A 13,877-nucleotide genomic window follows, 5' to 3' on the forward strand; every position below is an offset into this window, starting at 1 on the left:
GGTTGTCTTCCAGACGACCTGACTGAAATGTAAAGAAAACTTTAGCTGAGCAGCCAAGGTTTCATAGCCTATTTACTATGGTTTATTAAGAGTTTACTTTGGGGAAAAAAATGGGCATTTTTTTTTTAAAGAAGACATAAATAGATCTGGTATTAAAGATCTGAATCCAGTGGCTTCAAATTTACTATGATAAAATTCATCTCATTGTAAATTTAAAAAATAAAAGACAAATTCTCCTCTTTGTATGTTTAATTCTGTCAGTGTTAATTGTTGAAAAATAGCATTCCTGTAGGTGATGACAGAATTTGACCTAGCAGGCTTGCTAATTCATTTTAAACGATTGCAGTTTAACGTTTGTGTTTTGGACTCTGTTTTCAATTTGTTAGTATTTACATCATCTCATCAAGGCATGTTTTTTCACACGTTCCATTGCCTACAATACCAGTAAGAGTTACAAATGGATACATTTCCACTTATTTCTAAGTAAACCTATATGTTTACAACATACCACTGTGAAAAAGGATGTATATGATATTAGATGATTATACAATCATAGTTTACAGTCTTCATGCACGTAAAATCTTAACGGTGAAAATTACAAGTGCATTTTCAGAAGACAAGATGAAACCAGTTTCAAAATGTTGCAACTAAGACAAGTAGGGGCTAAGGGTGGAGTGGACTGTGTCATTTGGCAGTTGAATTGATTAAAAAAACGCCTGTGTCTGAAGAAATTCAATCTTTCTATAAACTATATTTACGTTGTTTTGGAGAGTAATGTGATGATAAGATTTCCTTTGCCGCCTTTGCCAATTGTTTCAAAAGGAAAAACAAATTTCCTTTTAATCACTCTCATAGAGCTTTCCTGTCATCAAATCAATTATTTTAGGACTCTAGGACACACAGCTGTTTCACCACTTCAAAGAAAACTGTAAAATTCCCCCTTTTCAATTTTTTTTCTTAAAGCAGTGCAAGTTCGTATTGCTTATATCACATTAGCTTTCAATATTATTGCGTTGTTTCTGTAATTCCTTAACTGAGCCCTGCTAAGTTAATTTAAGAGTATCCATACATAAAATAGCCTTGGGCCCCAGACAGATGGCTATTTGGAAACAGCTGTACTAGTTTGAGGAGTTACTGTCCAGGGGTTTTCATTATCAATCTCAGCTGTGATGCCATAATTAATTTTGTTAGTGCTCCAGCTGCTCTTATTTCTGCTGTTATTATTCTGCTGTTTATTAATGTCGTTAAACTCGATTTCACTGTAAAGTCAGGAAGGTTAGTTTAAACTGCTTTTACCAGTGTTTCAATCTAACCCAGCTGACGTTGTGCTGAAGTGGATTGTAAGCATCATGTAATAATGAATAGCATCATGCAACTACTGCTTAACCTGGTCTTTCTGTGCGTTTGGTTTAACTGAGTTAATTCATTCAGTTAATTCAATTAATCCCCTTTAATTAAACCACTGAGCGCTTCGCATCAAGCAGGACAAAGCATTTATTGTTACTAAGAACTCTGCTGTCACAAATAAAGCATTAAGATTCTTGATCAAAAGAAAAAGAAGAAAAACATTTTTAAATAGATACAGCCATTTATTACAAAGTTAACTACATTAAGAATAACAATGAAGTATCTCTTAAATTTGTGTATGACTAACCCTGTTTATTAGATGCTGTAAACAGTGTTGAATCTAACTGTAGGGGATGAATGGTGAGCTGCCAAATAGCTTTTAGAAAATGCTGACTCGAGCAGTAATGTGATTCTACTGACACTACTAGAAAGATCAACATACCTTCCATGAAAATATCAGCCAAAGACTCAGATAATGTGAGCTAACAGTCAGATTCTGCTTTGTTGCGGCTTTCAGCACAATGCTATGTATACCTTGTTTCATGGGTACGTTTCAGGCAAAGATGTATAATTTCATGAAAGTATGTTTGTATAATCTTGACCACTGCAATATTTAAAAAAGGATACTAAGAGGAAGTTAGAAATGTAAACCAATTGCAATCAAAAAATCCAAAGGCATTCTTAATTTATTTTTCTAGTTTCAGAAAGTGTGTTAAAACATGTTTGTTATTATTGAAACAAGTAGTGAAGTTTTAGATTTCATTAGAACGTAACCAGAACAAAACACTTCGAGGTGGTTTTTTTTGTTTTTCCAAGTAGGGACCAAAAGTATGATTTCTATGGGGCAGCTGAGGTGATCCAACAACTTCCCCATTAAAAAGGCAGTGCTGCCTTTCCTCAGCCAAGGTTTCTGCCATCCTTTCCTTTCCTTGGCTCGAGCAATCACGGCTTCGGCCTCATGGTGAGTTGGTTCAGCTGCCAGGGCTGACAAAGAACTGCCCTTCAGCTCTCTTCCGCTGCCCCTCGGGTTAGTTTTCGGCTGGATCAGCCCGATAAACTGCCTTGCCTGGTAATGACACAGTCCTTACATCCCATATAAGGGAAATGGTGCAACAGTAATAGAGGGAAGGAAAACTGCCCATTTGTGATGGCTGCTTGCTTTTAGATCAGCTCATCTGTCCTGTGCCTGCTGTGTCATGTGAAACCACCCCCTGGGTGGGAGGTCTGCGGGGTTCGGTAGGGCAGGGTGTAATGTAGCCTCACGTAAACCAGGCGTTCTCCCCCTGCTTCACAGCACATTTACAGCGTCTCTTTTTTTCCCCTTTGTTTATAATTCTTTATTCTTCTTTCACTATGTCTTTTATACTATTTATTACTAGTTTTGAAAAGTGTTCTGGGATAGACAGTGTGAAAACTTTGCATGAAAATTACTTTACAGTTTAATAGCATCCTGGAGAACTGTTGACTTCTTTAATGCATATGGCTGCTAAATTTTCTTTTTGAGTGTAAAGAAAAAGGTGTGTTTCTTTCCACCTTTACCTAGGATCATAAAGCTGCAGCATTCTTAGCTGACATTTTGTTTGCTGTACTGCTCCACATTACATTTCACAAAATGATCTATATTTAAGGTGTGATAGTCCTTACTCTTAATAGTTTCTACTTTCAGACTGAAAATGTAGAGAGAAGCATAGTGCTTAAGACTCAGTTTAGTGGCTCACAGCTTTAGACTTGCAGGGAGAAAGATAATTCTCCCCAGTATAGCACAGCTGATGGGATAAATTTGTTCCAGAATATTTTAGAGAACTTTTTAAAAAAATATTACCTTCTACAGAAAATATGGCTAATAAAAATGCAACCTCCAGAGGATGTGAATAAATACCAGATAAGCTAGAGGTTTGGGGTTTTTCTTGTGAAGATGATGTCCTTTCTGATTTTATTATTCCAATTTGCTGAAATGACTTTAATGTAAATGCATTTAAATAGGTGATTTAATTATCTGCATGTTATTTAAGGTCACGTTTAGCAGGGTGTGACACAGTGGCACACACACACATAGCAAGGCCTGCTTTTGCTTTCATGAGGCTGATGATTGTTTAGGAGAACTCCCGTTCCCAGCGTGCAATTACCATCAATTTCTTCAGTATCTGTAGCCATTTGAAACTGGACGTAATACGCTGCATCTTCTTGTTTTCTAGCTATCCCACGTAGCTCCAGTCGTGTTTTTGCTCTAATGTTTCCAAGAAGAAATACGCCTTTGCTTTTTGTAACAACCTGGTTAATTTGATTTGTGCCTCCATGCAGGGGACAAACCCCATCTGAGCAGTGCGTTATGCAGATGCAGTACTGATGAGACATCACTGGAAATGAAAATGTACCTGTCCTACAATGAAAGGGATTTGAAAATATTTGACCTTTTTAATGAAAATACTTACATCTTCATTCATCACTTATGTGAACAAAGCACTCCACTGAGACTGTCGGTTACAATGGTTATTGCTCTGCTGGTGTGCTGTTGGAAAGACAATTGGTTCTGTGCACACTGTCTAGTACTTTCAGCTATTTTATTTCCTAAGGGCTTTCTTTTCTTCTTCTTACCTGCATAAAATTTGTAAAATTTTATGTTTACAAAGCATTGTTCTTAGGGAAAACAGTAAAAGAAAAAAATATTCCTGGTTTTATGACCGAAACGATTGTGACCCTATTAGCTAGCAGTTCTTACAGATCAACCATAGCCTTGGCTTTGGAAAGTACTTCTGTAACACTGAATGTACAGAGTGTGTGGAAAATCTAGTTAAACTGACCTGAGACAGAAAGTAATCTTCACAGCAGGTGAGGGGGCTGATTTCCAGATACAGGCAGGAATATTCCTTTGCATTCCGTTCAATTTCCAAGCTGTATTTCTCCTTTGGCAGTAGAAGTTATTACTCACCTATACTGAGAGATCTCAAAAATACTTCCTTCATAGAAAGAATCTTTTCCCTTGGGAAGATGCAACCAGCAACATGCTGAGGAACTCAAAATGTAGGCGTTCTGTCAGTGGAAAATCCTTGAAAATATGAATGAGATTGCAGATAAAGGGGAGAACAGGCTGCATATTTTTGGAGCGCTAGAGCAGGAACAGACGCGTACTGTCAAGAAGCAAGGAAATGCAGTCAGTCACTCCTTACACAGCTGTGATGTGTCTTCACCTGAATTATGAGGAAGGATTTGAAAGCTAAATATGCTGACCAAGTTCAGTTGAACAGGGGGAGTCCAGTCTGCATGCTTTGGATGGATGGCTGTATGTAATCGTATCAAAGTAAATAATATCGCATCAAAGCAGAATGAATTGAGGAAGAGAAAAATGTTAAATTCAGTACCAGGAAAAAAATGGCTACACTGTGAAACTTCTTGGAATTCATTCCATAAACAAGTAACATATGAGTATAGTCATGTGCTCTAATGGATCCTTATTAATGGGGCCATAAATGAAGTTACAATCACATGCATGTTTGCAGGACTGAGTAGTTTCCCAAGCAAAATACTGAAAATGGGATATATATAAATGGAACGTCTTACACTAGGCTTAAAAAAATATTTAAAATGTAGGTAATAATGCTGGATTAGGAAAGACATGGTCTGAATAGCTCATGGATTTCTTAAAGACTACACCTCTGTGGTTTACTTAGGAAAATTCAGCTCAGTAAACTGTAAGGAATTCATCAGTTTTATGTGAGAGTTTCTTTCTTTCTGTTTTTTCCCCTCACTTTCACTGAAGGGGGTTGAAATGTAGTCGTGTTTTAGGAAGACTTTAAACAAAATAATTTCTTTCTAATTTCATCTGCTCTCCTATTACTGTAGCTGTAATTCTTTAACTAATCTCATTATGGAGCTCTTGTAAGTGGCTACCTCCCCATATTCCATGGTTTTACACTTTTAATATATGTTATATTATATGACATCTATATATACACATATATGTTAAGATCTGACATGCTGAAGGTATTTCCTCAAATTATTTTGTTTCAAACTGAGATGTATAAACAGGTTTGAAGTGGAAGGCTACTTGCTGTCAGTAGAACGCTGCAATTAAAATAGTTTGACTCTGCTTTTATTTTTTTTAAACGATACTGTATTTACAGGTAGTTGGTTGTTTCTTTCTGAAAACAAAAGTGCTGCAGAAGAAATGGTTTAAAATGGATTCATATATGTGAATGCTTTTGATTTAAAAGCACATGTATAAGGTTTCATTTACACAAAAGACCTTAAAATTTACTTTTTTTTTTTTAAAAAAAAAAGAAAATCCAAGAACAAAGCAGTGCCGATAGCTGAGTATGTGGTGGTTTTCATCAAGCCTAATTCAAGATGCTTGAGATGTTTCTGAAAGTTTAATCTTGGCACTAACAGCTGAGAATGTAGTGATAAAAGTCATAAGACTCATGATGCAGATTCCGCTTTATTGGTCCACGCCCCAGACTCAGACATCTTTGAAAAGTTACAAAGATTACAGTAACATTTAATTTCTGAAACTACGTTGGGAATGTTTGGGGGGGGGGGAAGGAAAGATGATAATTTAGATAAGCTACAAAATACGTGATCTTCTGAACTGTGCGTAGACAGGCACAGCAGTCTATCTGCTTGCACAAGTCTGAACTAATCCTCCAGCACCAAAGCTGTATTTTTACCCATCACTCTGCAGTTGTTAATAATGATTTGTAATGGAAAAAGACAATTGCAATTTGGTGGGGTTTTCTGCGGTTATATAAACGTAAATTTTTTTTTGTTTGTTTTTCTGTTTCAAAGGAGAGGAGAAATTCTTCATGGGTTTTGCAAGATAACAGTGAAAAAATTGGGAGCATTTTTATTGACATTTCGGTTGGTGGTTTTTGTTAGTCATTTAGATATGCGAAATGAAAATTTCTGTTCATAACTATGAGATGCATTAAAAGCCTGGAGAATAAGGCTGCCACCAGTTAAAAAGTAAAACCTCAAAATAGTCCTGCAGCAAAACTAGACTTGAGACTCTTGGTTAAAAAAAAACACTGGGGGGGGGGGGGGGGGCGGGGAGGGGGAAGGCAGAGAAAGAAAGACCACGAACTGTCAATGGAGTCTTAAAACATGATTCAGCGATTAGCAAAGGAGTGGGTGACAGACTGCAGAATGTAGGAGCTAATTGCCCCAGACTCCCCTTTAAACCCCGGCTGCGCTCTTAGTCACTTTGCATGTCTTTTTCGATGTAACTTTTTTTTTTTTACCTGATCATTTGTTTTAGTCTGTGTAAGAGTTTAAATTTGGCAATTTCATATTTTGCAAGGAGGAAACATTTCCAAAATAAGAGGTGCTAACGGGTGTAAGTGCAGTTTTCATGAAGCTGCCTGGCAAATCTGGCATTCAGGTTTTCTGCCTGTAAATCCCAAAATGCTTTTTGCTGGGGACCTGACACTCCAAAATTATTTCTCTCCATTTCTGGGCCGTTCTTTCTATTTTCACTAACTACTTTTTCTATCTTGACTATTTACATGGAAAAAACTGCATTAATCAGACGCATTGAAGATGCGCTGGTTGCCTTCATTCTGGATTTTTCTTTCAGTCCAGTGTCATCTTCTCTAAACTGTTGTGTTTCTGTGGCAGTCCCCTCATGAACCTCTGGTGACTGAATGATTTGGAGGACACTTGGATAATTAGTAGCAATACAGTCTCCAGTATATCTAATTCTGGGTAGTTTGTTCTCTCCTAAACGCAGATGATCATGTCAGTTGTTCATCTAGGCTAATGCTCATCTCTTCCAATATTTCTTTTCTCTTTGTACACCTTGAATTGTAGAAATGCCACCCAGATATAGCCAAATGAATTCTTAATCTTTCCGTCAAAATACTAGGAAAGCATGGTGCCTTGCACAAACAAATTCTAGAGACCTTTCAGCCCTGTTTTCCCATCTCCATGACTGGATGTTGCTGTTTGGGTGTCTCCTTTATGTCAGCTCTTGCTTCCCTAATCTAGTCCTAAGTGAATCTAAAATATGCCCTGAAATTGTTTGTTGTGTAAATTCATGGAGGCAAGACTAAGCATTTCACAAACTCCACTGCTGATTTGGAGAATTAGGTTTGTCCTGTCACTCTTATATATCCATTTTGCAGGAGCCCCTTCTGATGAGTGATCCTCTGACAGTTCCATTTCAGATTCATGAACAGCAGGCATGTCTATGCGCATAATTTCTAGTTTACTTTTTGTTTGTTTATTTAACATATCTTTTTTCCATACATCATTTTCCTGTTGCTAGTGACTGAGGATTTCCTGAAGTTAAAGGTTTCACTAATAATTGCGTACATGTTGACTTCCAATAATAAGAGGCTAAAATTATACACACTTTATAAAGAACTGTCTCTTTAAAAGTCAGGTCTTATTTCAGACAGATTGCTGGTGGCTCCAATTTCATGTTCAGGCTTCTTTGGCATTTCATTGGGAGGCTAGGGTGAAACTCCTTTCTATATATATATTTTACTCTAAGCCCCTGCTAATAAGTTATTCCAATAGATTTTCTTTAATGGATTTTCATCTTCTTATAGTCTGAGTCTATGGTATTTTTCATTACTGTTTTCAACTGTTTAAATTACTAAATGTAATTCTCATAGTTCTTTTGATTTAAACAAAATAAAGAGTGTGGGTGTATAAACCTTTCATAACCTGCTGTCACAAACTGTATTATACAGTGGTGTATAAAGTAGGTCATAGTTTGTTCGCTGTTATGCTGAAACAACCAAGTCTCAAAACAGAACGGCAGCCCCGATTCTGTATTGGTGCATTAAGATGAGGGAAAATTGCCTCTGTTACCCAAAATAGATGGTAAAGATGTTTGAACTTAATGCATATATAAATAGGACAACGGCCAATCCTCAGATGTGTAATAGGAGTTTTGCAGATTTTTGAGTATTCCACTCCCAGGAGCTGACCAAAACAGTAAATCCAAATACATTCAAAGCCAGCGCTTCCTTGAGCCATCATCTGTGCCGCAACATTGCAACACATAGATGATTAACTGTGTCAAATGAGCTGCATTTCCAAGGAATGTGGCAGACAAATTAATACATACATTTATTATAGTAGGAGTAGCAAGTCAAAAATAACAGTTAACAGTTGTGCTAACCTCTTCAGAGCAACCCCCACCTCACTTCCAAGGAAACTAATCACCGTCTCCACTAGTGCTTATTATTGCAGTGATGGTTATCATAGAATGGTTTGGGTTGGAAGGGACCTCAAAGATCATCCAGTCCCACTTCCCTGCCCTGGGCAGGGACGCCTCCCGCTCGACCAGGTTGCTCAAAGCTCCATCCACCCTGGCCTTGAACACCTCCAGGGATGGGGTAGCCACACCTCCCTGGGCAACCTGGGCCAGTCTCTCACCACCCTCACAGTGAAAATTTTTTTCCTAATATCTAATCTAAATGTCCCCTCTTCCAGTTTAAAACTGTTCCCCCTTGTCCTATCGCTCCAGTCCCTGGTAACGAGTCCCTCCGCATCTCTCCTGTCGCCCCCTTAGGTACTGGAAGGGGCTCTAAGGTCTCCCCGGAGCCTTCTCTTCTCCAGGCTGAACCCCCCCAACTCTCTCAGCCTGTCCCCACAGCAGAGCTGCTCCTCGGATCATCTTCATGGCCCTCTGGACTTGCTCCAACAGGTCCTATGCGTTTAGTGTCCTATGACTTAGAACATGCACATGAATAAAACGTAGTTTAATGAGGCTTGCTCTGTATTAAAGAGTAATGAGGCTAAAGCATTGTGCTAACAAATTCATCTTTCCTGACGGCAGAAACCGTATGACCCATACAGATAGAAATCATAATACTGGAAATAAGTGAGATGTGAGGTGTTTTTTTTTTAACTGAACACTGTCGTAGCACTTAAAGGTCTCAGTTGCTCTATGTCTTAGGACTTAAAACAGGAGCTGTCATCATGCTATCAACGATCATGATGTTTTACTTTTATTTAGATCTTATGTTGCACCTCCTTAAATTAGTGATTATGCATTCTCTGGAGATAATTTTCACATATTCTGTCACACAAACATCTCGGGAGTTATAAAGTGTTTGTAATTTTCATGGGAGCTGAATCCAGCCTCCTGTGAGAATGGTTTTCTTGCCACTGCCCTGAGGCTGGCAGTAGTGCACAGTTGCAATTGCCACTGCGTAACTGGCATCCTCAGGCAGTTTGTTCTGCCCGGTTATGTCCATACGCCTTTCCCCAGCACGCAGGAAATCTCTGTAAAGAAAAGAGATGGTCTCTATTGCATTAGAACCACAGTTCTGCAACGGCAGGAATCTGCCAGAGGGATAAAATAGGAACTGTGCTGTTAAAGTTCAACTTGTTTTTGGTTTTTTTTAAATGCAACTGAAAATAGAAATGGGTCTTTCTCTTGCTCTGTTGAACGAATTATAGGAATCCCAAGACTGAAGTGGTTAAAATTCATCATACGAATGTTTGTAAGCTAGTTGTTCCTACTGATATTTACACTGTTCATTGCTTTTAGATATATGTTGTCTGAAAGAAATGGGCTGAATTGTCAGCTAGTATAAGTTGTCCTAAACTTCACGTGAGCTATGCTAATATATGAACTAAACATCTTCCTTAGGCGTTCCACAATATTTTAGTAAGTTAGTTCAGTTTGAGGTGTCACAGCCTGAAAAGTAAATTTTTCCAATGGAAATTTCTAGTAAAAGACTTAGCCAGGCAGCTTCTTTCCCCATCTTTCCAGTTTATGTGAATCCTGAGGACATCTTACTTTCCTATCTGCATAGGAAGCAAGTATGTGTCGAAAACTATTTAAATAACTGCCTGAAATCCAGATTCATGCTGACAACCTGTGCTTCCTGGTTAGTGTGATGTGATTTGAAATTGTTCTGCTTAAGTAACACAGGTTATGATAAGACATGGATGCTCCTGACTAAAAGCACTGCTAGCAGCCACCTAAAACACCTGCTCATTTTAATGTGAAGCAGTGGGTGTGAGCCCTGGGGTTTTTGAAATTGTTGCAATTTTTATGAAGTATTTGCAAAGGCCAGCCTCATCACATCAAGGAATATTAGATAAAATTCAATGCAATAGTACTTTGTATATGGGACATTCATAGTCACGTGGGACATTGAATCCACTCTGATTTTTGCTCGTTAGCCGCTGTACAAACAAAACCCCTAAAATCCAAAAGGGTCTCCTGCCAGCAAGGCACTGGGTACAGATTGCCTTGGCCATTGTAGAGCATAGGGCATGTCCTGCCACTGCAGCCATATTTTGGGTTTCTAAGGTATTGTCTGTGTTCCTCACCACGATACATCCCTTTTCCTGTATGTTTTCTATGAGCCGAGATCTTCCAGCTTGGTAACACCTTAAATTAGCACATGGGCCTGTTGCAGCCCATGGGTATTCTGGGTACGTACCGAAAGGATTTTGTTTGGTGGTTTTCAGTTGCGTGCCTTGGAAGGCTCAGTTTCAGCTCTCATGAAACTGTATGTACAGAAGGGGATCTTTTGGGCTTATTTGGCCTTTTTTGCCTCCAGCACAACTTTTATATATAAATCTCCCAACAGCCTTGCTTGATGTGAAAAGTGTACAGTACAGATGAATCTTCTGAAGTGTAGAGAGTAGAAAAAGAGATTTTTATTTTTATAAATTAAAAGACAGTTTGTAAAATATGAAAATATTGAGAACAGAATATGACAGCTGAAATCACAGAAGTAGACTGAGGAACCAGACTGTTGTATCAGCAGAAGAAAAACATTAGGTTAATCTGTATTACAGCACTCTGAAAGAATACAGAGCTTTGAAAACAGCTTTCACTAGGGGGTGGGACATTTTACTTTTATGTAGAGCTTTTGTTCATTTAGAATTGTTTACTCCAGCAAGCAACCCTGTGCTCTTTGTTTGACTGATTTTTTCCATTTGGCAGACCCTTTGCTATCACATGGATAACATTCTTCTTTCCACTGAGACATAGCAAAACTATTCTTTATTGACCTTGCTTGTTGTCTTAAATGACAAAAATATATTTGTGTACTAGGTGAACTGTATGACTTCATCACTGACTTTTAATTGAAAATTCTTCAAAGCACAAACCTCAAAGAACTGCTTTCATTTTTTTTTTAACAACCCAGTAACTTCTCACTAGCGAACAACTCTGCCCTCAGCTAGACACGCACAACTCCCACAGATGGCACTGGGAACTGCGTACAGCTATCTGAGTGCTCAGGCTGTGTCAAAACAAAAAAATGCCATGCATAGAAGAAATATGTCTTTTGGGTTGGGTGGGGGATTTCTATTTATTTCTTGAACGGCAGAATATTTGCTGTGGAAGTAGGGATGTTTGCTTTTTTGTTTCTGTGGATTTTTTGAAAAGATAAGTATTTAATGTTTTATTTTGTATGGTTGCAGTGGGAAGCAAATTGGAAGACTCAGAAGAACATATTCAAAGTCATTCAACATCTCAATTTTAGTTTTCTCACCAATATCAAAAAACACAGAACTCATGGACTAAACTTTGTGGTGCCGATTTAGAAACACTCTTAGCATTACAGTTTTAGTGTTACATGTGAGGTGTTGTAAATCAAAGGGAGATTATGTAAGGACCCAGCATGCCAAGATAAAATTCAGTCCTACTGTAAGTGAGCACAATTCTGTTAAAACAGATGGAATTGTGCACATTTAGCCAAAAATTTTGAGTCTGTGTTTATCTTGTGTTTTTGAATGCTCACTTGCAAGCTTTTCTGATAAGGACAAAACTCTGGATGAAATAAATGGGGTTACACCCATATAGGCAAATGTTAGAACTAAGGTAAAAATCTTCGTTTAGTATAAACTGGAGTAGCTTCACTGACTTTTGCAGAACTGTGACAATTTACACAAATCCAAGCTCTGTTCGTAATGGGCTAATTTTCAGAAATGCTGTGCCTCTGCAATTCCAACTGAAGGCGATGAGAGATAGGGTTGCTCTGCATTTCTGCAGGGGAAAAAATTCAAAGGCCCTTTTGTTACCACTTAGCACATGTGCTGAGAAAATGTAAAATTAAGATCACAGTGATAGCATTTTCAGTGATCTTCTGTATGTGTACTTACTTACGTGAGGTGCAAGCAGAATAAAAATCAGATTGGGCCCCCTGCTAGAGAGCCCTCATTATATTTTTTAGTTCAGTCTTGTCGAGCATAGTCCTATTTAGGCCTTTATAATTTCACAATTAGAGAATATATTTGCAGTTCTACTACTAATTCCATACAAGTCAAACCAAGGTCTAGTCATTTTGAATGAAAGCACGATAAAACGCAGATACTCTCTAGCTCTCGCTGTGGTTCAACATGGATTTCTTCCATCACTCACACAGACTTTGTCTTCGCTCTTATACCAGTACCCACCCCTCTTTTATTTTCTCCTTGGTGATACTGGTTGTTGCACCAGATCAGGAAAACCAAAACATTTGAAGAGAAAGCTCTCAACCTGCATTCTTCAACCCCAGCTGTGTGATGTCATTCCCCTCCTTTTCACAAGCACTAGCACTTGAACCAGTACAGGGAACTGCTGAGCCAGCTGGAAAAAGAAAAAAAAGTATCACTTGTGTTAAGAATTTGGCTGCTCAGCTCCTAGACTGGCTCACCCTGTGTTTGATAGGTGCCAGAGCTAAGAGTAAATGTGGGAATGTGGCCCTGAACTCTAGGAGCCGGTTTCCTTTAACTCAACTCCTATTGCAGAGTTGCACCCATGGTATCACCACAGGACAATGCTGTCTGTAGCACCATTAGCTTACTGTAATGGAAAAATTTTAAGTGGATTTTAACATCAAGTTAACGCAAACATTGTAAGTAAATAGTAAAGCCTTTATTCTTGTTAAGAACAGCATTTTGAAAATAAAACATTTGCCCATGCTTTACAACCTTTGTAGTTTTGTATACTTATGTACAGTCATCATGGTACACATTGATTGTCTTGAAAATCCTTTAAAGATGTACTTAATAAGATACCAGTACGCAACAATCAGCGGAAAAAAGGGTACATTATAAAACACACATTAATACATTTAATAAATATATATTATCTATCAAAAATGAGCTTTAGCTCTCATCAATTAATAAAAAGCACCTGCTTTGTATTCCTGTAAGTTGGTAGAATAGTCCAATTGTTTTATTATAAAAGCTACAATGCTCCCTTTTGCATGGCCTTTGGTTAGACCCAAGGCATCAAGTTCAAACAAAGCCAACCAAGATGCCTGTGTTTAGATTTAAACTAAAACCAGAAACATCTACTTCTATAGTACTTCATGTACCTTGTTTATCGAAACAACTGTATGTATTGAGAGTGTCCTTCTGAAGAAGCTACATATTTTCTGGCAAGTGTCAAAACACCCTCAACACATCTGAAAGCAGGACAGGATCTGTAAAGTATGGCTTTCAACTTTTTTCCAGCCATTGATGAAAAGCCAGTTTTTATAAATCTCGTTTTGGTAATAGTTTTTTCAGATGCTTTACGATCTCATTTTTCTGCATGGGAACGCCATGCGCACATAACCAGCAAGGGACAA

General features: G+C 38.1%; 1 protein-coding gene across 1 annotated transcript in view; it reads left to right on the forward strand.

The window, feature by feature from the left end:
- Positions 1–13,030, forward strand: part of IQCK (IQ motif containing K) — a 42,457-nt gene extending 29,427 nt beyond the window's left edge. Inside the window, exon 9 of the mRNA XM_063344220.1 lies at positions 11,743–13,030. Coding sequence (XP_063200290.1) covers positions 11,743–11,804 — 62 coding nt within the window. The 3' untranslated portion in view covers positions 11,805–13,030. The remainder of the gene's footprint in view (positions 1–11,742) is intronic.
- Positions 13,031–13,877: the final 847 nt, after the last annotated feature.

Source organism: Chroicocephalus ridibundus, chromosome 8 (assembly GCF_963924245.1).
Source record: "Chroicocephalus ridibundus chromosome 8, bChrRid1.1, whole genome shotgun sequence".
Lineage (NCBI taxonomy): Eukaryota > Metazoa > Chordata > Aves > Charadriiformes > Laridae > Chroicocephalus > Chroicocephalus ridibundus.